Source organism: Marmota flaviventris, chromosome X (genome assembly GCF_047511675.1).
Source record: "Marmota flaviventris isolate mMarFla1 chromosome X, mMarFla1.hap1, whole genome shotgun sequence".
Lineage (NCBI taxonomy): Eukaryota > Metazoa > Chordata > Mammalia > Rodentia > Sciuridae > Marmota > Marmota flaviventris.
In genome coordinates, this window is record NC_092518.1 from 73658801 (window position 1) to 73686011 (window position 27211).

Sequence of the window (27211 nt, forward strand, 5' to 3'; positions counted from 1 at the left end):
CTTAATTTGGGACTGGGAATTGAACCCAGGGGCACTTTATTATTTGAGCTACATCCCCAGTCTTTTTTTATTCTTTATTTTGAGACAGCATCTTGCTAAGTCATTGAGGCTGACTTCAAATTTGTAATCCTCCTGCCTCCACCTTCTGATTAGCTGGGATTACAGGCATGTACCACTGTGTGTAATCTTTTTTCTTAATCTGATTTCTTTCACTCAGTACAGTTATTTTGCATGTATTGAGAATATATTCATTTTCACTGTTAAGTAGTATTCTATTGTATGAGTGTGTCACCATTTTGTTTATACACTCACTTGTTAATGCACATTTGGGTTGTTTCCAGTTTGGGACAATTATGAATGAAGCTGCTAAGACCATCCGTGTATGAATCTGAATCGTAAGCTTTCAATTCTCTTAGAATTGTTGGGTTCTAGAGTAAACCTATGTTTGGCTATAGTAGATTTGTTAGGCCTCAGTCCCCTACCTAGCCTGGCTTTTAAACAAGTTAACTTAATTTTCCCCTCAAAATGGAAGTTGCATATTTCTTTATAGGAAATTGGAAAATACACCAAAGTAGAAAGGAGTGAAATTAAAATTAAAGCAAACTAGGTTTCAAATAAGCTCTCTCCTTTCTGGGATTTGGTGTTGACTATTGGCTGACTTGAGAATGTATAATAGCTAGAGATTTTCTGAAAAATGAACTGAGCAGACTGTCAAACATAAAATCGATTTACAAATCCATGGAGACACTGTCTATGAAAGAGTCAGAGACCAATATTCCATAAGGCCCAGTTTAGAAAAACTAACTTGTTTTGCCCACAAAGGCAAACAAGTGCCAGCCTTCCTGAGCTTTCCCACTACAGAACACAAGGGGCAAAGGAACACACAACAGAATTTATTTCTGCTCTGGGAACTTAGCTTTTGCCTATTAAGAGAAAAATGCTAAGATCACATATAACATGTGCTACATTCACACAATGTAATACAGTATAGTCATTAAATGTGATTATGTGGATCTATGTTTAACAATGCTAAAGCATGATCAGGACCTATTTTTAGGACATAATTTAGTGTAATGGTTAGGATCATGGCTTTGCAACCAGATAATCTGGATTCAATACTTGCCTGCAAATCTAGCTTTTAACATGAAATAAATGTCATACAATCAGGTGTGGTGGCACACACCTGTAATCCCAGTAATTCAAGAGGCTGAGGAAGGAGAATCACAAGTTCCAGGCCATCCTCAGCAAATTAGCAATACTATAAAAATAAAAATATAAAAAAGGTCTGGGGATCTTGTTCAGAAGTAAAGTACCCCTGGGTTCAATCCCTAGTACCAAAAAAATTTTAAAAGACAGCTTTGTTATACCTCTATTTCATCTTCTGTGGAAAGTGGGTAATAAAAATAATAATAATATACCGACTTCATGGAGCTATTTTGAGGATTAAATAAAACACTAGAACATTTAGAAAAGCAATTCGAAAAATTAAATCTTGGTTCATAGTAAATTTATCATCAACAACCTGAAATAAATCATCAGTATTACTCAGCAGTCCTATATTTCTCTGGTCAACCAACAATCTGCCCTCATTCTTAGAACTCATTGAATCTTCTCCATTTTCTTCAAACTTCCAAACCCTCCTCCTTTTTATTCTCTCTACATGTGTACGACCACACTCCCATTTACAGAGAAAAAAATGAAGGGGGGCTTCAGAAGGTAGTTCCTTCTCATCTTCCCAACATCAAGCATAGACATTCCACAGATGTACACATCCTTATCAGTGGTCCCTTAAGTACAACAGAGATGCTCTTGCTTCCTACTGAATACTAATTCGTCCACTTGCTTTGGGCTACAGATCCTTCTCTTTGTCAGCAAATGTGCACTACAATATAATCCCTTCTCTCTGCTATATTTTCAACCACTCACTCCCAAAAGACACTTAACTATAAATTTTACACATCCACAAAATTAATCCCTATTTAAAGGCCTCTTAGCCAGGTGTGGTGGTGCATGTGTATAATACCAGCTAGTTAGGAGGCTGAGGCAGGTTTGAGGCTAGCCTGGGCAATTTAGTGAGACCTGTCTCAAAATACTTTCAAAAAGGGAGAACTAGGGATGTACCTAAGTGGTAGAGTGCTGCTGGGTTCAATCCCCAGTACTGCAAAATAAATAAGTAGGCCTCCTTTGACCGCTAATCTCATTCCTGCTACTACTGACTTTTCCACACACTCCACAGGCAAACTACTTCAAATAGTTGCCTATACTCTTTTGTTTCTGTTTCCTTATCAGTCCTTGTCTGCTACCCACACTCCAACCATTCCAATCCAGATTTCTGCCCCATTACTCCATAAAAATAAATCCAGCTAAGGTCACTAATGGCCTCCACATTTCCAAAAACAACACACACTCACCAGTGCACATCTTATTTGAGTTCTCAGCACATGCACATTTGATAGTTCACTCCCTATTTCTTTTTTTTAAATAATTTCACTACCATATTTTATACATTTATTTATTTTTTAAAGAGAGAGAGAGAGAGAATTTTAATATTTATTTTTTAGTTTTCGGCGGACACAACATCTTTGTTTGTGGTGCTGAGGATCAAACCTGGGCCGCACACATGCCAGGCGAGCATGCTACCGCTTGAGCCACATCCCCAGCCCACATTTATTTTATTTATTCATTTTTATGTGGTGCTGAAAATCGAACCCAGTATCTCACATATGCTAGGCAAGTGCTCTATCACTGAGCCACAACCCCAGCCCCCCCACTCCCTATTTCTTGAAACAATCTCTTTGTTTTGTTTCAATGACTAAAGTCACTCCTACCATTCTTTTAAACCTCCATGGCTGGTCTTTCTCTCTTCTTTACAAGCTGATCCTCCTCTACTCACATGAAATACTGGATTTTCTCAAGGCTCTTTCCTATCCTCTCCTACATTCTCACTCTGATACTCTGACCAACACCCCACACACCACTTCAACTACCACCTGAATACATATAGCTCACAATTTACATCTTCAGTCTAGAGTTCCCTTCTGAGCTCTAGATCTGTCCATCCAACTATCTATATGGCTTCTTTTGGGTGTTCTCAAGGGCACTTCCAATATAACACGTCTAAGACCAAACTCAGTGTTCTTCACCAAAATTTGTATTCAGTATCTCTGATCAGAAGCCCAAATATCCAGTTGTATAAGCCAAAAACTGAGAAGTCATCCTTGACCCTTCACTCTCCCTGTAAGTTATAGAGGGAAAGTCAAAGTGCTGTTTTTCCTATTTTCTACTTTACTCAGTACAAATTGCTTCTGTGACCCCACTAAATTATGTCCTAAAAATAGGTCCTGATCATACTTTACCATTGTTAAACATAGATCTACATAATCACATTTAATGACTACACTGTATTACATTATGTGAATGTAGCACATGTTATATGTGATCTTAGCATTTTTCTCCTAATAGGCAAAAGCTCACTTCCCAGAGCAGTTTTGGGTATTTAACAAACTAAGAGAAAGACAAATTATGTATTTATAATATCACACTTCCTTACCCCCAATTCCATTCCATTGCCAAGTCCTATGGACTCTACCTCCTACATAACCCTAAAATATACATATTAGATATGGAAAATGACAAACCCCAAAATAATATAGCCTGGGAAGCGGGAATGCAGAGAAAAGCAGCACATTGATGGCATTGATTCTTTCCCAGTACATTCTTTCCCAGTGACAGAATAATCCCTAGAAAGGAAGCCAAAGTATTGATCCTTCTCCAAATAAATCCATTCCCAGTGGCAGTACAATGGGACCCTGAAGGGAAAGAGATAAGCTCTGAACACTGACCCCAGACCCTCCATTCTTCTCCAAGTAAAAATATTGCCCAGCAAAAACAAATTTTTAAATTCTCACAAACCTGTTTCCTGGGTGCCCAAAACTGACCACTGACCCTAGGCACCCCCATCTTGCCCAGTAAGACAGACTCCAAATTCCTAAGTGCCCCAAACTGACAAGCTCATTAATTAAGTCACCTATCAGTATAACCTATATAAGCCCAGTCCCCTCCTTTTTCCAGTGGCTCATTTTCCACTAGGAGAGTGAGTCCATCAGAACTATGACTCCATTCCTGAATAAAGGCTTTTGTCTGATCTGTTAAGTCTGTGTCCTGCCTCATCTTCTTGTGCTTACAAGATCAATGACCTCCATCTAAACCACAGCTACCCTAACCCAAGCTACTGCCAGCACTACCCTAGATTGTTGCAATAGTTCCTAATGAGACTCCCCAATACATTGACTCCTTCCCAATACTTTGCCCATTCTGTAGCAAATATTTCTGTAGGGCAATATTTTCCAAAGACAAATCTGATTTTTTGTTCATACCCCACAGAGTTTCCAATGGCTCTTAGGATATAGACAACACAGCTTAAGCTGGCTTCAAAGTCCCTGCCTAACCCTCACTTTCCATACTGGCATGGCCCATGAGTTCAATCCCTGGTTATCTCCCCCCCCCCAATAAAAGAGCAATAAAAACAGATTTTACTGAGTATACACTATTATAATAGAGGAAAAAGATACTTCAGTACACAACTGAGCTCAATTCCAAATGCAATAATGATAAACTTTGATTTATAGACAAGAAGTTGAGTAAGTGGGTCAGTAGATGGAAGACTACTATGAGGAGCTATCAACAAAAGGGGGATTGTTACTAGAGTCAGGTCAAGGTGATCAGCTATAAAGAATTGGAAGATGAATTAGCCACCCCATATAGGTTTTGTTTTTTCATTTGTTTTTGCAGTGCTTGGGATTGAACTCAGGGCCACACATACAAGGCAAGGCCATCACTTTCACCCAAGCACAAAATGAGTGGGGGTGTAGCTTAGTCATAAAGCACATAGGTAGATTGCCAGAAGCCCTGGGTCCTAGTCCCAGAACCACCACCACCACCACACACACACACACACACACACACACACACACAGGACTAAACTAACTGGACAAGCAAAAATCAAAACCACTACATGTTAAATAATGCAGCTTGGGAGGCTGAAGCAGAAGGATCCCAAGATCAAAACCTGCCTCAGCAATTTAGTGAGGCCCTAAGTGACTTAGTGAGATCCTGTCTCCAAATAAAAAATAAAAAATAAAAAGGTTGGAGGTGTGGTTCAGTGGTTAAGCACTCTGGGGTTCAAACCATGGTACCAAAAAAAAAAAAAAAGATATAGAGAAGACAAATCAGCGTGGACTAAAGAGGGAATGAGGGTCAACAAAGAGAGGATATGAGAGGACATTTTAAGAATTTGCTGCAAAAAAAATTTAAATAGAAATGAAAAGGAAAGTAATATGAGAGAGAAGTAAACAAAATAACTAATATGTTTCCAGAACTTTTTGAAGTTCCAATATGGCCAGGCATGGTGCATGCCTGTAATCTCAATGACTTGGGAAATTGGGGTAGGAGGATCACATATTCCAGGCAAGCCTCAGCAATTTAGCAAGGCTCTATCTCAAAATAAAAAAATAAAAAAAGGTTGGGGATGTCACTCAGTTGTAAAGTACCCCTGGGTTCAATCCCCAGTACCAAAAAACAAACAAAACAAACAAACAAAAAAACACAAATAAAGTTCCAATATAGTGTTGTGACAGTTGGTGAGCTGTTAGTCCTTGATCCAGTCAGCATTGAGGGTTTCTGGAACAGAAGGTAAAGATTAATCTCAAGGCATAAAAATTGTAACAACATTTCAATGAAAGTAAACATGGATTCAGCACCTACTGTGTACCAGACAAGTAAGTACCTCTGCGTAGGTCAAAGCAGCACCCTCTGCTGGAGTGAGGTAGCTGCGTTGCCCCCTAGCATAAGCTCCCGGGGCTGCTCTTGGAGAAGCCCTTCCCGCGAGGGGATCAGTCGGAGAAAACCATCAGAGTAGGCGCCTGGCACAAACAGGACGCGAGGAGAGCCCAGAGTCCTCCCTTCCCTTTTCCTGTCCCAAGGTTCCACCGGTTCTTACCGTCTCCCCACTCCGTGGCGCCCGGTGGGACTAAAAGGAGCAAGAAAAGCCTGGGAAGAAGTGCGAGGTAGTTAGGTATCCAGGCCTTTTCTGACACCAGGCAGTGGTTGACAAAAGTGATTACCTTCCCTCTCCAAGCTGTCCTAACACCAGAGTCCTCTTCCTCTCCCCCACCGACGCCGCCATTCACCACGCTGACCACTCCCCATTTGCCGTTGCCGCCAGCGCGAGCCCCAGCCTGGTCATAGCCGCCATTTCCCGGCAGCCTCTTCTGGGTCCCTTTGCCTGAAACAAAATATCCTGGGGGTTGGAGAGAGAGCTGTTCAAGAGCCTCTAGAAATCCTGAAAGGAGAGGAGAGAGGATTTCTTACCAAACTCTCTTGGCCCTCACCCTTTCTCGTCCTCTTTTGTGGGATAGCGGTAGAGAAAGGGGACTGCTGGCTAGGGAGTGAGAGAGGAGGTGCAGGTTCCAGTGTTGTCACCGCCACCCACACCCCACAGGTCACAGGGCGCCTCTACCTTTACACCATCCCATGTGGATCCGAAAGATGTCCTTCTCTTCCTTGCTCCATAAATGATTTCTACCTCCCCTCCAGCATCCTGCTTCTTTCCCTAAGTTAGTTGATTCCCACCTTCCCCAAAACCAAGTTTCACTATCTCTAAAGTGGGTTTAACAATGAAACATAACAACTTATGTAGGATAAACAGACCTTGTTCAAAGGAAGGGGAACAGGAAGAAGGAGGGAGAGAAACAACTCTATAAACAGACCCTATTGGTGTCCAAGTAGATATCCTAACTGTAAGTAAAGAAGGAAATGGTAGAGGTGGCTCAACAGTAACATATGTTTATTCCGGATAAACCTACAGAGGGGGGCCCTGTGGAGGCCAGGCCCAGTAAAACCTGTCCTCTGCTTACAGCCTGGGGTAGATATTGGTGAATGGGGCATGCAGTTAGACCATTGCTAGGGAGTTGTTAGGAAAGGGTCCATATGTTTTCATAAGAAACCAGAAGTTTTCAGAATTTCAGTCCCAAATAACAATTTCCTTTCTTATAATGATGGAGTGTTTGGGTTTTCTTTGCATGACAAGGGAGTATTGTCTAGGGTTTAGGTCAGACTGACTCAGAGTGAGGTGATTCTTGTTCAAAGATGGGATATTTTTCAAAATGGTGTCACCTCTGTCAAGTTCTTCCTAACACTAACAAATTGGTCAGATAGAGCATTAGAATAGATAAATGGTTCAGAAAATAATTACTGAATGTCATGATGATTCTCAGATGTTGTCTCTCCGTGCCCATCTCTTCTTTCAGAAGCCTAACCTCTGTCGGAGGGCTGAAGCCAAGTATGTTCTCTGCATAGGTCTGTATTGACCATACACAGGCTCCAAGGACAGGCATAACCTAACTCCTCACCTCCTTAGTGAGGCCCTGCACCCTGATAATATGGTGACTCTATGGATGTAACTGCTTTGCATTCACAAGACTGAATTGCAATCAATGTGGGAGCAGGTTATGAAAGGGCTCTTGTGACACTCCCAGCCTGATATCAGGCTCAGCAACTGGAGTTTTATTCCATCAGCAGCTGTTTTGCAATTGCCCTTCAGGCCTATCCTGAAGAAACGTTCATTTTTACTGATAGGGCTGAGAATTCTCCCTGAAGGAAAAAGAATTTGATTTATAAGTTTTTTTGCAGTGCATTTTCTTACCAATTTGCTGAGATGAGGTACATATGTGCCATGCTTGCTGGGCTCCACCCCCAGAAATTGATTCAGTCCATCTGGGCTGCATCTTCAGAATTTGCATTACTAATGAGGCCCCAGATTGTGCTGCTGCTGTTGACCCCCAAACCATACTGTGAGAACAATTAGCAGGAGCTATCCACCAGTGGAGACTCCCCTAGGCCACAATTACTGTGGCTGCCTACTTTTTGCTTGATCCTGCCCGGTAGTTCATGCAGTCTAAAATGAATCTCTTGACTCAGTGGTTCCCAGCGTGGGTGGGCTGCCCACTTTACCTCCTAGAATACTCCCCTGGGTAGTGCTGAAAGACCCACCGATTCCCTGTCCAAGAAAGACGCACGAGGCACTGGCTGCAAAAGCAAGAGGCGATTTATTGATACACAGGCGCCTGCGGGTGCCCAGCGAAACCTCAGCCGGAGCTTCGGTGAACTGGCACACCGGGCTTTGGGGTACAGATCTTTTATAGGGTACAGTGGTCAGTTTCCCTCCTAGCACAGTAACAGGTATCTCATTGGCTCTTTTGAATCCAGCATATAGGTCACTTAAAGGGTAAACTTGTTTTTCACTATAGGTTCCTGGAAAAACCACATAAAAAACATTTGTTATTCATTGTATGGTTTTTCATTGTATGATCCTGTTTGCCCAATCGTGCTGGTTCCTTTCCCAACCATCCTGTCCTTTCTTAATCGGTTACACTTAACTGATTTTCTGAAAAATACATCTGACGTCTGTGCAGGTGTGGAAGCAAGCCCTGGTGATTTATTACTGGGCCTAAAGTTATTGGGCTGGGGTCTTTCAGTGCTAGCTTTGTCAGATTACCAGTGGTGACAGGATGTGCCTGTGTGTGTGCATGCATCTGGGCACAGGGATCCCTACTGCCATCCACCCAGTACTGTTCCTTTGTAGAGCCCTAGTACTGACCAGTGACCTCCAGGTTCTCTTTCCTTTGCTTCCTAGAGCCATTGAGTTTTTCTCCAGCAAAGAAACAAACACCTATGATTTTAGGATTCAGCCTACCTTTTCCTGGGGTAGGGTGACATCTAGTGGTTAACTTGAGAATCCTTGCTCATACTTAAAAGAAACTTCTGGAAAATTAATTCAACAACGCGGAAAGCAAAAACACCTACTAGTTTACCCTCAGAGAAAAGCACTTAGAAGAGCAAGATAACTGGCTCAATAAGAGTCAAAACAGATTTTTTTCTTTCCTGCCAACTGTTGTCTACATTGTGTTTTGTTTTGTGTTACTGGGGATTGAACCCAGGGTTGCTTTAACACTGAGCTACATTCCTAGCCTTTTGTCTTTTGAGACAAGGTCTCCCTAAATTGACCAGGCTGACCTCAAACTTACAATCCTCCTGCCTCAGCCTCCCAAGTTGCTGGGATTACAGGTGTGTGCCACTATGCCTGGCTCCTGGCAACTAACTAGTACAGAAATTATAAATCATCAGAGAATCTCAAATCACCCACTGCATCTTCAGTTTGAAGGCTTTTCTAGAAATAGTACTCAATGAAGTTTCCCTGAATAAAATGGGGTTAGGTGGTATCTGCTATTTGATTCATATCTCAGGGTATTTCTCTGGTTCCAGGCTTAAACAGCCCCAGGATAACAGTCTAACTCCAAGATGGTCAGAAGATCTACAGATAACTGTAGTAGTTGCATGCAGCTGGTTAAAAACCACTGTGATCTGAACAGAAATTTAAGATAACCCCAAAGGGGCCAAAATGACAACTTGAAATCCTCATGTGAGGTCCAAGATATCATAAATAATATATGGCTTATAATTTAAAAGAAATTTATAAACTACTTGCTACAGGAAACAAAAAGAAGGAATAAAGGGATCATGCCCTTTTAGTGTTGGACTTTTAGCAGCTGGAGAACTGTGACAAGTCTCAAAACATGGTCTTGAGACTGGCAGTATCAGCATATTCTTGGGTGACATTACTTAGAAACTTCCAAGGATGGAACCCAGCAATGTTTTAATAGGTCCTAAAAATGATGCTGATGTGGGCTGGGGTTGTGGCTCAGAGTGCTTGCCTAGCACGTGCAGGGCGCTGGGTTCGATCCTCAGCACCACATAAAAATAAAATAAAGGTATTGTGTCCAATTACAACTAAAACAAAAATATTTTTTTAAAAAATTATGCTGAGGGGCTGGGGGTGTGGCTCAGTGGTAGAGCGCTCGCCTAACATGCGTGAGGCACTGAGTTTGATGCTCAGCACCGCATAAGTATAAAGATATTGTGTACGCCTATAAGTAAAAAATAAAAACGATGCTGATGCATAATGAAGTTGGAGAATCACTGGTTTAAAACAAGCTTAGATGCCCTTGAAAAACCTGAAAGTAAGGGGTGGTTTAATGGTACAGTCTCTATGGAAATGGTAATGTTTAGAAACAGGAAAATGTTTGAGCTTAATATTAATCAAAAATACAAATTAAAATAGCAATAGGATATCACTTTCAACTAACAAACTGGCACAGATCAAAATGAATAATGTACATTGTTATAGAGGGTATAGAGCCAGGTGTGGTAGCAAATGCCTGTAATCCTGGCAGCTTGGGAGGCTGAGGTAGGAGGATGAAAAGTTTAAAGCTAACCTCAAGGGCTGGGGATGTGGCTCAGTGGTCGACTGCCCCTGAGTTCAATCCCCAGTACCTGCCTCGCAAAAAAAAGAATACCTTCAAAGCTAGCCTCAGCAACTTAGGCCCTAAACAACTTAGTGGGACCCTGTCTCAAAATAAAACGTAAAAAGGGCTGATGATGTGGCTCAATGGTTAAGCACCCCTGGGATACATCCCTGGTACCAAAAAAAAAAAAAAAAACAGGGTATTGGGGGGAATAATAAAGCATGCACTGCCAGTGGAGTTTTTACCAGGCGGAGTTTTAACCTTTCTGGTAAGACAAATCAAAAGTTTTAAAAATGTGTTTATCTTGGTTAGATATCTATCTAACCAAGTCTACTTCTAGGAATCTATCTTAGTAATAACATATACAATGATGTATACATTAAAAAGCTTATGTATTATCTGTAGTTTAAAATTAAAAACTTAAATTTCAATGGCAGAGGATTTTAAGTCAATTAATGTGCCCGTATAATAGAACAATGTAAAAAAAAAAAAAATCAAGCTATACAAGATTATTTTTCCAGTTTTTAAAAGGAAGATTTATTTAACAAGTTTCACTTAGTACAATACATCTAAATGGAAATCACAATACAAGGAAATATTTAAATCAAAGCCTCAGAATTTCATACAAATAACATGACCAAACTCCTAAAGTATTGGTATTACAGCTCAAAATTGTCCCAGATCTTAAAAAAAAAAAAAAGTGTACACTCACGTGCCTTACAGATTATTAAATCAAAAGCTAGAATTAACAAACATGCCAAATGTTTTCACTTTGAATCGTAGACACAGCTCCTATATTTGAGTTTTACAGAAAAGCATGTTTCTCAACATGCATCTGAAGTTTTCAATGTATTGTGGTATAAGAGCAACATTTAACATAAGTGAAACTGCTTTAACCTAAATATGCTTACTGCTTAGGTACACTCCTACAACATAACTAACTTGAGGAAAGCTGAAAGTTGTTTTAACAGTTATGGTCAATACTGAACTTTGTTATTACTTCCTAGATGAATGTTTCAGTGTTCAAATTTACTGAGCTTAAAAGTTTGAAAACAATCTTGACTTCCACTTTACAGTAAGCATGAATCACAAGCCTGTAATGCAAAACTGTTAAACTTAACTTTTGTTGGTTTTCTTAAAAAAGAGAAAGAAAGGAAGAAAGGAAAGAAAGCTGACCAAGAGTGATCAGAATCAATTTTATTTCCCATTTACCAATCATACTGGATATACTAGACATCCCTCCCATTCTATTCAGCTCCCATAAATGCACAGCTTTTATTTCTGTAGTAGCTGTTTAGTACTCTTTCTCTACCTAAGCAAGGTTTGACTGATAGTCACTGGAGTTTTCCTGCAGAACTTGGTCATAACCACTCATACTGCTCTGACCACCATAACCACCTCCATAACCACCACTCAGCTGCTGGCTAGCAGGACCCCCATAACTAGACTGGTTGGATAAGCCCATCCCTCCCATCATTTGGCTACCATAAGCACCACCACTTGCCCCTGCTGTAGAATTCAAAAAGAGTTCTACATAGCTGTGATCATAAGCCCCTCCACTTGTTCCTGCAGTAGAGTTCAAAAAGAGCTCCACATATCTGTGTTGCATATTAGCTTTATCTTTTGCCATTGCTGCCACGGCATCTTCATGAGTAGCAAATTCAACATCTGCCTCACCAGTAACTCTGCCATCTGGTCCAATTTCAATGTGTACTCTCATGGGGTTAAGAGGGGAGAAAAAATTGTAAATATCATTCTCAGTGGCTCTGTAAGGTAACCCCCTCATGTGTACACAATGCCCTGTGGTGCTCTGGAAACTGGACCCACCATCTCCATATCTGTGATCTGACATTCCTGAGAAACAATAATTGAGGTCTCTTCCAAATCTATCAGACCCAAAGCCATACCCGTCGTTATAGCCACCATAGTCATCATAGCCTCCATACCCTCCACCATATGCCCCCCGCCTCATCCTCTCAAAACCAGCTCCTCTGCCAATGCTATTATACCCTCTGCCAGCTCCTGGCCTATCATAAGGACCTGGTCGCTGCATAGCCATGAGCTTTCGAGGGGGGTCATAATGGGTTCGGACTTCAGCTCTGCTACTCTTGAAGATTTCAATGTACCTGTGCCCTATCCTTTCCTTGTGTTTCTTTAAGGCCTTTTCAGCTATCTCCTGTGAAGCAAACTGCACAAAAGCCTCCCCTGTGCTCCGCCCCTGAAAGTCCACCGGCAGTGTCATCCCATTTGGCACAATTTCCAACCCTGAAAAGAACTGAACAATCTCTTCCTTGCTACAGCCAAATGGGAGTCCTCTAAGCCGGACGAAGCCATCGTTGGCAGTATCAGGACTATTCGGACCTGTATGCTTCAACACCCAATCCATTTCAACACTGTTGGACTTGAATACTTCAACATATCTATGTCCCATGGTTTCTCTGTCCTTCTTCAAAGCCAATTTCACTTCATCTTCAGATTCAAGTTCAACAAATGCTTCACCACTTGGTCTGCCTTCTCTGGTGTAGATGAAACGAATACCTGATGTGCCATTTTGGATTTTACAATCAGAGAAGAAGCGCATCACTTCATCAGCTGAGCAGGACCAGGGTAGGCCCCTGACCTTCACCACGAACCCCTCCCTGCCTTCAGTGCTCAGCATCATGGTGACTCTTGGGCTCTTGGTGGCAAGCTTGGCTCAATGCAATTTCAATGTGGCTGAAAAGAAAATTAGAAGAGTACTGTCATGAAAAAACATTCACAACATAGTAAAAGGAAAAAAAAGCAAACAATTAAATTACACTAGTAGCATTTTAAGAAATCCATATAAACAAAAAAGACTGCACCAAATTTTTAACTCATTCATTCAGCAATTATTTATTCAATGCCTAGTGTCAGATACCTTTAATGGTGATAATTTCTGAGTGTTAGGATTATAGAACTTTTTGTTTCAGGGGATTTTTTTTTTCCCTTTGGATACCTCTGTATGTTCTTTCTGTGTATAAACATAGAAAATAAAAAGGCTTCAAAAATTAACAGAAAAAAAATTAGTGAAAGTGGATGACAAAAATATGGCCATATCTGATTACATAAAAATGAAAAACTTATTAAATGAAAAGATTAAAAAAAACATGAGAAGATTCCTGGAAGAAATAAATTAATATCCTTATTATATAGAGAATGTATGCCAATCAATAAAATCAGGGAAATATTAAGGCCTAAGAGATAAATAGTAAAAAGACATTACTAGGAATTTATGCATCCAAGCATATTTTTAGGTGCCAGGTCCAGTACTTATCTCTGGCATACAAGAATCAATAGGCCCAGAAAGAGTTTATGGTCCTACAGGGACAGTCTTCATTAAATATATAAGTGCAAATATACATTATACCTGCTATGACAGAACTCTGCAGATGTAAAGATAGTAGTATAAAGAAGGGACTAGTTGGTCAACTCTATCAGTTGGAGACAGAATGGTTAAATGAAACAGATACCGAACCCATTCAGAGATTCATAAATAAATTTTTAAAAATCTGACAGAGCATAAAATAGGAGGAGTCAAAATAAGAAAAGATGGCAAAATGGAGATCAGATCCCAAAGGCCTGATTTGATATACAAATGCTAAGGGCCTCCTATGGGGTTTTAAACAGAGGAGTGATGTCATAAACCCTTTCAGACAGATCACCCAGGCAACAGTGTGGCACTCACACAGGAGGGGGTCTAGGTGAAACGCAGATTAGTCAGAATGGTTGCTTGGATATGTTAAGAGATTCAGTAAAGGAACAGCAGTGAGAAGGAAAAAGATAATATATTTAAAAAGTAGAATCTGTAGGACTTGATAACAGATTAACTATAAGAGGAATACAGTTATAAGAAGATACAGGAGAGGAGTCTGGAAAATGTTCAAACTCCATCAATTGTCAGAAATCAAGCTAAAACCAGAATTAATCACCATTTTTCACCCACCAAGATAATGGAAATTAAACAGTGACAGTTAATACTATTCAGGGGTTCACAAACCAATACACTGCTAGAGGAGTGAAAAGTAGTAACAGTATTCTGGAAAGCTATTTGGTAATATTTATCACACCTTCTGACAGTCCACTTCAGGTTACGTACCTTACAGAAATGAACTGAAATTTATACCAATATTTGTGAAACTATATTCTTTGAAAGGTATTAAGAAAAATAGAGGGGCTGGGGTTGTGGCTCAGTGGTAGAACACTTGCCTAGCATGTGTGAGGCACTGGGTTCGATCCCCAGCACCACATAAAAATAAAAATAAATAAAGGTATTGTGTGCATCCACAACTAAAAAACATCTTTTAAAAAAAGAAAAATAGAGTACTACACATTTAAGTTATAAAAAGTTATAAATATATTTAACATGAGAATAACTTATGTTATAATCTTAAATCATCCAAGATCACAGCTATTTTATAATCTCAACTATGTAAAAAAATATTCACATACCCTCTGACTCTGCTAGGATTCCTTCCAGGAATCTGGTCAACAAAACTACTTACAAAAATGTTTGCTGTAGCACTGTAATGGTAGAAAGCAACCATCAATAAAATGGCAGAATGAATTATATTGTATCCTCAAAATGGAATGCTCTGCAGCCATTTAAATAAAAAAATCTATTTTCCCTGACCTAGAAAGATATCCAAAATGCATTAAAGAATATGCATAGTATGATGCTACTTTTATTAAAATATAAGCATGTATGTAAATGTGTAAAATGACCTATGAGTATGTAATACAAACTTTTTTTTTGGAGGGAAATAACAACTGAAAAGTAGGAGAAATGAAGTGGGACTTTCACTTTTTATACTATATAGTTCAATACAGTTTTAATTATTTAAACAGTGTACTGGAATTAAAAATAACAAAGTTAAAAATATGTATGGGGGATATGTCAAATGTTTATAGTGACTACTCTGAGGGGTAGGTTTATGGTTTGTTTGTTTTTTTCATTTTTTAAATTTTTTGTGTGCAATTTTCCACAGAGAGATTACTTTTACTTCAGAAAAAAAGTAACAAAACAAATCAAAATATTTGATTTTCTTGGATTTGGGATGGCAAATTATATAAAATTTTCTTAACTTTGGATGTGGATAACTTATCTGACGTGGTCTGGGAACATTCGGCCTCTTGGAAAGAAAGTTCAAAGTGTAATAACTGCCATAAAACCACACTGAGGATTCAATTAAAACATTTACTAATTGCCCATTATGTTTCTGCAACTCTAGTAAAAACAATCTTCCTACAAACCATCCTTAGGTCTCAGTGACAGATCATCTGTGGGATAACGAATCCTCCTAAAGCACACTACAGCTTAACAGCGTAGTGGCTGGAGGTCCCGCTTGCTCACAACTCCTGGGAAGGCCACCGGGACACTTGCCTGAAGTGGAACTAGGACTCCATTTGCGAGTTAATATTTTTGTGTATTTATGTGTGTTATATACATACTTAAAAAAAAAAACTTAATGATATAAGGTTGAGTAGTCACGAATTACGTTTATGTTATTTTTCAAATGATAAAAATTCAACATGTAATTACTGTTACAAGCAGAAAGATTAACGTTATTCAAATACTCAAGTAAATTTATTGGGCGTCTCAGTTAGGCACGCAGCATTTGCCTAGATGTGACTCTACTGACTTAATTCACTTGAGGCCTCTACCGACACACAATTAAACAGTAGACTGAGTGCCTAAATGGATGGACCAGCACTCAGGCCACTGGTCTCAGTATCTGTTTGTCCTAATTCAGGACCATAGTTTTCAAACCTTTTTCGCTTTACGGTTCCTCTTGGGGGTTCCCTGAGACTGGCCCAGACAAACAGATGTACAAAAACATACACACAGTCACAAACGTCCACCATTTCCCCACCAGGCGCAGAGAAGGCGGCTTCCCGGCACTGAGATGAGGGGGTGGGGGAAGGGGGAGCGGGGGGAGGGGAAAACAGAGATCGAAAAAGGCGGAGGCGGCTCCCGGACCTCGCTTTGGTCTTCAACATCACCATCCCCGAATCCCCAGTTCCCACCCACACACCAACCTCTAACGATACCGGGTAATTTTCCTTCCTTCTTCCCTCAAACGGCTATAGCGAGACGGTAGACGACGACCAGAACTACTTCTGCTCACGTAAGCGTTTGGTCACGTGAACGCCTACGTCATGTGAGATCTCGGTCACGTGAGCAACTCTCGGGCTAAACTCGGGATCACTAAGGTGCCGCACTTCCTTCTGGTATAGAAATAGGGCGGGCCAATATCAAGAAATAAAGAGTGTGATTGGTTAGCTGTGCGTCTTACGTGATTGATTATTGGTCGGCCACTGGAAATAACCGTCTAGTTGCCTGAGAAACAATAACGTCATTATTTAACAACCCATCCGTGATTGGTCCGCCCCTCAGGTTAAACTTAAAAGCCCAGGTTACCCCAGAAATCTGTATCGCATAATCACGGTGACAATGAAGCTGAAGAGCTGGGATCCGTGGCTGGGCTATGTGCTTGCGCTTCACTTCCGGACCCTAGTACTCTGGGGCGACTTTGGGGCCATGGCACTGGACAATGGCTTGGCGAGAACACCTACTATGGGCTGGCTGCATTGGGAGCGTTTCATGTGCAATGTTGACTGCCAGGAAGAGCCGGATTCATGCATCAGGTATCAACATTATTGGGTGCCCCCTTCCCTTCACTTTTCTGTACGTTTGTCTGGATGTGTTTGGGGAAAATGGAGGGACTCAATGTGAACATTTGAACCAGAGGGAGAGCCCCCCTACTATTGCTTGCTTTTTTTTTTTAAATCCCGAGCAAACTGCCCTAAACTTTCTCTGTGACCCTTCCTTGTTTAGAAGCCCAAACCAGCAGCACCTGCTTCACTCCCTCTCATTTTCTCCCTGTCAGGTAACCCAGCTGGGGACTTTCTTCATTTACCGTATGGTTATATTCAGACCCTTCTGGTGATGTTCTTCTCTGCCTGGCGCTAGCCTTCAGCTAGCTCTAAGCACAACTGGAGTGGGTTGGAAGACTGGGAAACTAAGATTCTTGCCATTTCTTCTCCTTTGGGGGGCACGGGTTCCTTGGCTGTAACTGGAGAGTTAAAAAGACCATGGGGTCTCTGAAATCTACATCAGCCATCGCACTTGAGTGTGACATCAGACTGGAAAGTTGACCTGGTGGAACTTTGTACATCAAAGGTGAGAATTGAGGCTGGGTTAGACAAGTATTTAACCCATCTGACCTTCATCGTCCTTGTCCTTGTAAATTGGAATAACATTTCTTACCTCAAGGAGTTGACTCAGAGCTATCAGTTAAGTTCCTGTCTCACATAAGTGAGCTTTCAGTGAAATAAACCCATTTAAAGTATATAACACACTGCCTGACCCCTCAATTGAGCAAATGGCATCCATAGAAAATGGATATTAAGTCTGCAAATATGAGTATGTGTATTTTTCTGGAAAGGGAGTCTTTACATTTCTTAATATTCTCAAAGGGATTTGTGGTCTAGAAAAGGTTAGTTGAAAATCACTGATATTGTTACCCATAATGCAGATGCTCCTCTAAAGGCAGTAATTTCTACATCCATAAGTTATTCCTGTAAACGTATTTACAAATAAAGTCAGGATATTGGTAAGACATCACAAGTAACTGGCCCTTTAAGTCCTTCTTTTTTTTTTAAAGAGAGAGAAAGAGAGAGAGAGAATTTTAATATTTATTTTTTAGTTTTCGGCGGACATAATATCTTTGTTTGTATGTGGTGCTGAGGATTGAACCCGGGCAGCATGCATGCCAGGCGAGCGCACTACCGCTTGAGCCACATCCCCAGCCCCTTAAGTCCTTCTTTAAAATAAAAAAGTTCCTGTTCATAGCAACTCAGTTCTTCAAATGTTGCACATCATATGATTCTTACCTAATTTTTTTCTTTAGAACACTAATTATTGGGTCCAAATGTTAGTAGATTGTTTAACCATGAACAGGGGAATATGGAAAGGATTGGCAATAAAGAGCAGTAACTTCCAGGGAGAATGTCAGACAGATAACATCAAAAAAAGAGTCCTTGAGTCACAGAACTGGGGATAACAGGAAACCTTATCTATAAAGACAAGTATGGGGGAAATGGGGACTGGTATGTCAAACCTTCCCCAGTAGTAGTTCATTATAACCCCTTAAGGGAACTATTGTTTCAAAACCTTGGGTCTTCATGACCCTCCCCTTGTGGGAACTACAAGGCCTATAGGAAGGGTAATAAGTCTCTTAGGGGGTTATGCAAGGAGTTTGCTGAAGGCTATTCAAAGAGTAAAAACCATTCTAGCATTCTAGAGGTGTGCAAAAACTGGGATAATAACAAAGAAATCCAAATATTAAAAAAAAAAAACTTAAGACTCTTTAAGAGATGACCATGAACTGTGCATCCTTATCTCACCCACTCTCCAATAATTAAACTCCTACTTATTCCTCTGAGCAACTGGCTGGAAATTCTTCTTGCAGGGGTGTAAGAAATGATTACTGCAGAGCCAGACACAGTGGCACACACCTGTAATCCCGGTGGCTTGGGAGGCTAAGGCAGGAGGATCACAAGTTCAAAGCCAGCCTCAGCAAAAGCAAGGCACTAAGCAACTCAGTGAGATCCTGTCTCTAAATAAAATACCAAAAAAAGGAAGAAATTAGTGCTGTAGATTCCAGTAGTCCCCTCAGCTTCACTGGTCTCTGCAACACAAAGTTATGCTAATTCTGATAATTGTCACACTGTCCTTCCCAAATATTTTATAAAAATGCACATCCCCAACAACAGTGTGTAAGAATGCCTGTTTCCCTCCACCCTGGCCAACACTATTTTTTTTTTATTCTTTTGAAACTTTCCAATCTGGTAGGTGTTTTTATTTGCACTTCTCTCTCTCTCTCTCTCTCTCTCTCTTTTTTTTTTTTTTTGTTAAAGATGCTGGGTATTGAATCCAGGGGCTTCACACATGCTTGGCTAGGCAGATGTTCTACCACAAAGCTATACCCCTCAGCCTCTATTATTTATATTTCTTTGATTATTAACAAAAGCCAAATATTTTTTATATGTTAAATTGACTCTTTGCATAGCTATTTCTTTCATGGATTGATCCTTTGTGTCAGTCCCTTATTCAGTGGGGTTTTTGTTGTTCTGATCAAGCATATGTTGGGAATTCAGGTATTCCTGTTAGGTGTTGGTTTTTATATTTATATAATCAGGCACATCATTTCTTTATGATTTCTGGCTTTGGGGTCTGGAAACCAAGAAATCTTAAACATGGTTAAGATAAAAGCAAAGACAGTTTTATTTGGGTGTAGAATAGATTTATAAATCAGGAGCACAGACTCAGATAGAACCAACATTACACAAAGGAGAAGGTGAGCTTGTGTTTTGGGGGGGGTTGTTTATTTTTTGTTTTCTTTTCTTTTTTTTTTTTTTTTGGTACTAGGGATTTAACCTGGGGGCATTTAACCACTGAGCTATATCCACACCCTTTTTTTTAAATTTTGAGACAGCTTCTCACTATATTGCTTAGGACCTTGTTAAGTTGCTGAGGCAGGCCTCAAACTTGTGATCCTCCTGTCAGCCTCCTGAGTTGTTGGGATTACAGGCATGTGCCATCCCACCTGACTGAACTTGGGGTTTTACAATAAGTGGGTAGTGCATTTCACCATACTTTAAGGGGAAAATAAAAGTTCCATTGTATCAGATGACTGGATCTCCTTCTGAACTTTCTCTTAAATTTCCTTTATTGGGGAGAGAGGGTACCAGGGATTGAACTCAGGGGCACTCAACCCATGAGCCACATCCCCAGCCCTATTTTGTATTTTATTTAGAGACAGGGTCTCACTGAGTTGCTTAGTACATCACTTTTGCTGAAGCTGGCTTTGAATTTGCCATCCTCCTGCCTCAGACTCAAGCTGCTGGGATTATAGGCATGCACTTCCATCTTTAAGCTGATGGGCACAAGAAATACAACTTGAAAGTTAAGGAAATTGGCAGAACTGGGGGGAAATAATATTTTCCACAATTTGTACAGTACTTGTATAGCATGTAAGTAAGTATTTCCAAAGTTGTGGTCAACTATTCAGACTATACTAGAAGCATTATACCACTTCACATCAATCATTGCCAATTTCATTTAGTGGCCTCCTTTCCCTTTGGGAACTATTCATAAAGTTACTATTTTCTTTTACAACTACTCACCCAGGCCTCTTCCATTGAGGAAAGCAGGCAAAGTGCATGCTGTGTGTCTCCTAGAGAAGATTGCATCTTTTATTTACCACCCTTGGCTTTATTTTCACAGTGAATTCCTGGCTTAAATGTAATCAGCCAAGAAACCCTCCCTATGTGCTCCCAGTTATTCCTCATTACTTGCAAGGAGAGTCAAGCCCAGAGGAAAGGAAAAAAAAATTCAACATTGCCAGCCAAGCCATAAAAGTGTGCGTTCTAGTTTGTTATATACTGAGAAACCATAGATGTGCTTCAATCCCTTTCAAACCTGCAGGAAACAAACAAACAAAAAGGTATAACTTTAAAGAATGCTAATTGGATGTTTAAAAGGGAGGAATGGAAAAAAGGATGGATAGCATCAAAAGCTAACCACCTCTGAACAGAAGGGAAGGGTGCTGAGCATAGAAAAGGCAACATGGGGCCTGCAGAAAATCACACTTGCAGATTGCATTAGAATTCAAGCCAACCAGCCAGGATTAAAGCAAATCTTAATTCTCCCTTGGGGCCAATATCCAGACCCCCACTGGACTCCATAGAGAAGAATGATAAAAGGTACTGACTAAAGGGCAAAAGACTACATAAAAAAAAAAAACAGAAGCTTCCAAAATCTATCCCCATTCATTTGGCACAGTGTTCACTACCACAATTTCAACTAGACTAACATGGGAAGAGGTTAGAAAATATGCAATTGTAATCAGGAGAAAAATATAGGGAGAGAGTATTTTCGCTATAGCATTGTTCATTTCAGTCTACTTCAAGCATTCCCATCACTATGGCTGGAAAAGATAACTGGATGGAGAAAAAAATTTGGAAGTGAAGGAGCAGGGGATGCTTTCAAACTCAATATTTTAGAGAACTCTCATGGTCTGTCAGACAAAGGAGGGCTGTGTGGTTTTAAGTCATAAGTCCTTCTTTTTCCTTTTTCAAATATCTTTACAAGCCCAACTTGCAGAATGTTGTCTATTAGCTGCTCTCCAGCCACAAAATACCTGGACAAAAAGGCCATTGGGTCTAGTTGCTGCCTTCTAGGACCCAAGTTTCTGTGGTGGCAGCAGCAGCAGCTCCCGCATTCCCATTTTAACTTTTTCGAGGTTTTTTGTTGTTGATTTATTTTTGTTTTTCTGTGATGTTGGATATGGAACCCAGAGCCTTGCCCATGCTAGGTACAGGCTCTACTGTGCTACTACCCTAGCTCCTTGTTTTGAGTTTTTAGGGAGGAAGAGCTTTTGAAAGGACGGTTCATTTTACCTTGTATTAGTTGTAATTACATCCACACTTACTAGACTTAAAAAATTTAGTGAGTTCCCAAATTTCATCTAATGAATTGTAATGATTTTTGGAATTCCTCTTTCAGTGAGCAGCTCTTTATGCAGATGGCAGAGCTCATGGTCTCAGATGGCTGGAAGGATGCAGGTTATGAGTATGTCTGCATTGATGACTGTTGGATGGCTCCCCAAAGAAATTCATTAGGCCAACTTCAGGCAGACCCTCAGCGCTTTCCTGGAGGGATCCGCAGACTAGCTAATTATGTGAGTTTATAAGTGTTTTTTTTTTTCATTTGGGGTCTGTAAGCACTTAGTCATAGAAGCTTGTTGAGAAACAGTCCTCATGCCACTTTGGAAGTTGAATGGCTGCTGTTATCTGAATTGTAAGACTTATCAGGTGGAATTTTCATCCCATCAGCAGATACATATTTTGCAATAGCTCATGAGGCCCATCTTGGAGAAGTTCTTCTTTTACTGAAACCACTGAAATCTCTAGGAGGAAAAAGGAACTTGGTTCTTGTCATATGTATGCATATATTTCCATATAAGCTTTAGGCTGCTATTATAATTGTATTACAAACCAGAATTTTAGAAGACACAAATTTTCTGGACATTATTAAAGAGAAATACAGCCCAACACTAGCTAAAGATGACAGATTTTATTTAGTAATATTGCAGAAGGGGAAAGAGCCAAGTTAAAATCCAAAAGCAACAAAGATAAGTGAAGATTCATACCAATAAGCAAATTGAGGATTGAGAGGGTCAGTAGATGGAAAACTACTAAAAGATGTCAAGGGTGAGGGGATGACTTTGCAGGATTCTTGCTAAAACTGGGACATTAGAACACAGTTGAGGCTTGTCCTTGGAAAGGTACATTTTAGGATTCCAACAGGAATATTATAGTGGCTGACAGCTTTCTCCTCAGTTCTGTTCTGTAAATCACATGTATGATTTGAACTTGTCTCAGAAGAATTGGGGGATTTGTTCTTTGCCTTGCAACAGATTCATCTGGAAAATTGGGGGGGGCAGTAGTGGGGGAAAAAACTCTCCAATATCTGGTGAAGCACACTTGTCTGTTCCCTCAGTCTAAAGTGGTAATTTTTTTTTCTACTACTTCTTGATTGCCCTACTATTGTGGTGACTCTTTCTTCTCATTTCAGGTCCACAGCAAAGGACTGAAGCTAGGGATTTATGCGGATGTTGGAAATAAAACTTGTGCAGGCTACCCTGGGAGTTTTGGACACTATGACATTGATGCTCAGACCTTTGCTGAGTGGGGAGTAGATCTGCTAAAATTTGATGGTTGTCACTGTGACAGTATAAAGCATTTGGCAGATGGTATGTTTTATTCAAGGGATTTAGCCATGAGCAAAGGGAAGAACTTTGAGGCCAAGGTAGCTGAGCATTCAAAGAACTAATCTTCAGATTTTATTTATTTATTTATTTATTTGTTTATTTAATATTTATTATTTTTAGTTGTAGTTGGACACAATACCTTTAGTTTATTGATTTATATGTGGTGCTGAGGATCGAACCCAGAGCCCCTCACGTGCCAGACAAGCGCTTTACCACTGAGCCACAAGCCCCTCCCCCAGATTTTAAATATTCAGTTACAGCATAATTATTCTCAACTCCCACCTCTTCTCTTTCAGTTTGTTCATTCATTTATGTTTGTGGGTCCATGCATGCCTAATTGTAGTTAATATTGTGCACTTTTAACTCAAAAGGGTTCTAACAGTTCATTATAATTAGTAATTGTAACTCTTCTCTTCATAACATCATTTAGAAAAGAATCCAGGATGTCACATAGAGAAAGAAACATCATTCTTGCCTTTCCTAAATATATACACCACCTCTGCACTACATTCTCAGAACAGCAGTCTGGGAGATACTATGCACAATTTTAGCACAGAGCAACTACCTGTTCCTGCTGCTGGTTTAAAATATAAACATGACCCCCCCCCCCCAGAAAGCCTCTTAAAATATAAAGCCCCAGCTGGAAATTCCCTTTCCCTTATTTTACCCATTGTTTTCTCATACAGGTTATAAGTACATGTCCTTGGCCCTGAACAGAACTGGCAGAAGCATTGTATACTCCTGTGAGTGGCCTCTTTATATGTGGCCCTTTCATAAGGTGAGCTAGTGAGCCCAGAATCCAATTTTCAGAACTTGAGAATGAAGGAGACAAGTTTCCCTCAAAGCCCATCCACTTTCACCATCCCCACTACTGTAATTATAGTCTAATGTACCACCACCTACGAAGTTGTCTTTGATTCTTCCCTTTATGTCACCATTCATGTCCTGTTCATCAACACTCTGCCAGTTCTTTCTCCAAAATACGTCTTCAGTCAGCCCACCTCTTTCCCTCCTCTGCTTCCACTCTGGCCTTCCAAGGCACTCTCATTTTTCACTCAGACTTCTCTGACAGCCTGATCCACTTCCAGCCCTCTTCCCACCTCCATCAATTTTCCAACATTATCTTGTTAAAATGGCATCTTTATCAGTTCCCTACTTAAAATCCTTACCTGGCTTCCCACTGCACTTGGAATAAAATCAATTTCCATTGATCTGGCCCTTAGCTGCCTCTCCAACCTCCAAGGAATGATAGCTCTTTATTTTTTACTGTTTTTCTTTCTGCCCCTCAAACACTACTAATATTTTTACACTTGCTTGTTGTTTTATTCTAGAAGACATCTTCCCCCAAGATTTTTAAAGCATAGACTCCTTAACATTCAAGTCTCAGACCAGATGCCACATACTGAAGACAAGTCTTCTCTAATTACTTTAAAATAGCCCTCTTTCCATTATCACATTAACCTGTTTATTTGTAAAAGCTTAGCACTATTAACTTATTGTATGTCTCCCACTAGAATGTAAATTCCATGAGGGCAGGGAACTTGTCCTACTTTATCACTGTTATTGATAGCATATGGTAAGTATTGAATAGTTATGGAATAAATTCCTATTATTTTCTTGAAAGCCCCCCAAAATAGTCTCACCTTTTCTTCATCTTGCACCTCAGATCTTCCACCTGTCTACAGACTTTAATTAATTCCATTAACAAATTATATGCTTAGGACTCAAATTTTATGTTTGATGCAGCACTATGTAGTTTGCAGTTTATTTTTACTTGGTAAGAGCATATTAGTTAATTCTGATTATAAAAATAATGTTAATTTTACAAAAGTTTGGAAGTAAATACTCTTCCATAATGCCAATACCTAGATAGCATTTGGTAAATTTCCAGCATAAACAGTATTCAAGTAATTTTAATCCCTTATTAAAGAAGTATTGCCTACTTCTGAAGCATACTTCTTATAATCTTGAGACTTCTTCATGGAGACCTTCAATCTATAAACTAAAGGTTACAAGTGCCTCATTTAAATTGGGCTGTTTCCATCGCACAAGGAAACTGAACAGAACCATTTTACCTGTTTTCACAGCCTAATTACACAAAAATCCGACAGTACTGCAATCACTGGAGAAATTTTGCTGATGTTTATGATTCTTGGGAAAGTGTGAAGAGTATCTTGGACTGGACATCTTCTAACCAAGAGAAAATTGTTAATTTTGCTGGACCAGGGGGTTGGAATGACCCAGATATGGTAAGGACTTGAGTCTTCCTTGTTCAAGACCAATAGTAGGCCTGTTTCCTGTTTGACATCCAAGGAAAATGGAGGTAAAGTTCCTGGGAGGAGGCTAGCTATATTTAGAGTAGGATGCTGTAGAAAGTAGCTTTACTCTGTGGTTAATCAAGGTAATTCTATAAATGTTTGGCCTTCTCTCATTTTTGTCCCAGTTAGTGATTGGCAACTTTGGCCTCAGCTGGGATCAGCAAGTAACTCAGATGGCCCTCTGGGCTATCATGGCAGCTCCTTTACTCATGTCTAATGACCTCCGACACATAAGCCCTCAAGCCAAAACTCTACTTCAGGATAAAGATGTGATTGCCATCAACCAAGACCCCTTGGGCAAGCAGGGGTACCGCCTTAGAAAGGTAATGTTCTGTGGGAGAAAATAGTTCAGGAACTTATTCTCCTTCTTTCTGTGGTTATAGACCAGCTGAAATTTAAGGTATGTGTTTTAAGGTGGTCTTTTTTATTCCCAAGGATCATTCGTTGTGGGCCAAAATCTGTTACATGAGGACATGACTGATCTTTCTTGAGAACACTAGTTTTTCCTTAATCTTTATGCCATAATCCATAATAAGGCTTTTTGCTAGAATCATTACTTTCCAAAGTAATCCTGTTTAAAAAAATACTAAAGGATTTTTTTTCCTACATGCGCTCCCCCCACTCAGTACTGGGGTTGGAATCCAGAGGGGTACTCCACCACTAAGTTACATCCTAAGACCTTTGAGACTGGTTCTTGCTAAATTGCCTTAACTGGCCTAGAAATTGTGATCCACCTGCCTCAGCCTCCCAAGTAGCTGGGATTACCAGGCATGCAACACTGCAATCAGCATGTGCTTGAGAGTATGACTGAATGCCAAAGTAAAAAAGTAGCTCATTGCTAGTTATCAAGCAATCACTCCTATCTTCTTTTCTTTTTAGGAAAACAACATTGAGGTATGGGAACGACCGCTCTCAAACTTAGCCTGGGCTGTAGCTATGACAAACCTACAGGAAATTGGTGGACCTCGTTCTTACATCATCTCAATTGCTTCCCTGGGTAAAGGAGTGGCCTGTAATCCTGGTTGCTTTATCACACAGCTCCTCCCTGTGAAAATGGAGCTTGGGTTCCATGAATGGACTTCAAGCTTAAAAACTCGTATAAATCCCACAGGCACAGTTTTGTTTCGGCTAGAAGCAAAAAGAAGACTGCATCAAAAAGCTTAAATGTACTTTAAGTTGTATACTTTCTCCAAAGTGACAAGCCCACTTTTCTATTTTTTTTCCTCCATTTCCACTTTAAAAAGCTCTGTTTCCTTGAATAAAATTTCTCAAAGTTGGAAGTTTAAAAGAGCTACTTCAAAAGTTATTCTAAAAAGAGAATTGTTTGGAGAAGGGCTTAAAACTAATGCACTAAGAAATAACAGCCATAATTCATTGGATACTTCTGTGCCAGATTCTAATAAATGCTTTCAAGGTGCTGATTTATTTTAACCCTCCGTCCTGAAGTAGGCAGTTATTCATTGTACTACAGAACCTGGACTTAAACCCCAGCTGTTAATCACTACTGCCAAACAAGGTACTTGGATGGTTCTACTTATAATTTCAGTGCAAATGGAAAATAAAATCTGCCGTCTCAGTAAGACAAGATGATTGCCAGGTGAACTGTGATAAATTCCCAGTGTTATCTGTAATCTACATCTAACAAATAAAGGTGGCTTACTTTCACCAAGAATAA

At 40.1% G+C, this 27211-nt stretch overlaps 2 protein-coding genes across 5 annotated transcripts; one reads left to right on the plus strand and one right to left on the minus strand.

Moving 5' to 3' along the window:
- Nucleotides 1-11499: 11499 nt before the first annotated feature.
- Nucleotides 11500-16526, minus strand: Hnrnph2 (heterogeneous nuclear ribonucleoprotein H2). 2 transcript variants are annotated; one of them, XM_027925361.3, is made up of 2 exons: nt 16431-16526; nt 11500-13076 (listed from the first exon to the last, which is right to left on the minus strand). In XM_027925361.3, the coding sequence occupies exon 2, from the start codon at nt 13021-13023 to the stop codon at nt 11674-11676; it is 1350 nt and encodes a 449-aa protein (XP_027781162.1). In that variant the 5' UTR covers nt 13024-13076; nt 16431-16526; the 3' UTR covers nt 11500-11673. The 2 variants fall into 2 exon arrangements, with proteins under 2 accessions (XP_027781162.1, XP_027781161.1); XM_027925360.3 differs by having other exon boundaries at nt 16419-16526.
- A 243-nt stretch (nt 16527-16769) lies between these two features.
- Nucleotides 16770-27211, plus strand: Gla (galactosidase alpha). Of its 3 annotated transcripts, XM_071606049.1 has the most exons (8): nt 16839-17027; nt 20671-20890; nt 21952-22126; nt 23023-23200; nt 23905-23996; nt 25306-25467; nt 25662-25859; nt 26416-27211. In XM_071606049.1, the coding sequence occupies exons 1-8, from the start codon at nt 16934-16936 to the stop codon at nt 26698-26700; spliced, it is 1404 nt and encodes a 467-aa protein (XP_071462150.1). In that variant the 5' UTR covers nt 16839-16933; the 3' UTR covers nt 26701-27211. The 3 variants fall into 3 exon arrangements, with proteins under 3 accessions (XP_071462151.1, XP_071462150.1, XP_071462152.1); XM_071606050.1 differs by lacking the exon at nt 20671-20890 and having other exon boundaries at nt 16770-17027; XM_071606051.1 differs by lacking the exons at nt 16839-17027; nt 20671-20890 and adding an exon at nt 17280-17562.

What these genes read in the sequence shown, in the direction of transcription:
- Hnrnph2 (XM_027925361.3), bottom strand. Translation starts at nt 13,023, where the DNA reads ATGATGCTGAGCACTGAAGGCAGGGAGGGGTTCGTGGTGAAGGTCAGG.
- Gla (XM_071606049.1), top strand. Translation starts at nt 16,934, where the DNA reads ATGGCTTGGCGAGAACACCTACTATGGGCTGGCTGCATTGGGAGCGTT. An exon ending in ATATGTGGCCCTTTCATAAG is followed by an intron (nt 23,997 to 25,305) that starts GTGAGCTAGTGA and finishes CTGTTTTCACAG; the next exon opens with CCTAATTACACAAAAATCCG. An exon ending in AGGGGTACCGCCTTAGAAAG is followed by an intron (nt 25,860 to 26,415) that starts GTAATGTTCTGT and finishes TTTTCTTTTTAG; the next exon opens with GAAAACAACATTGAGGTATG.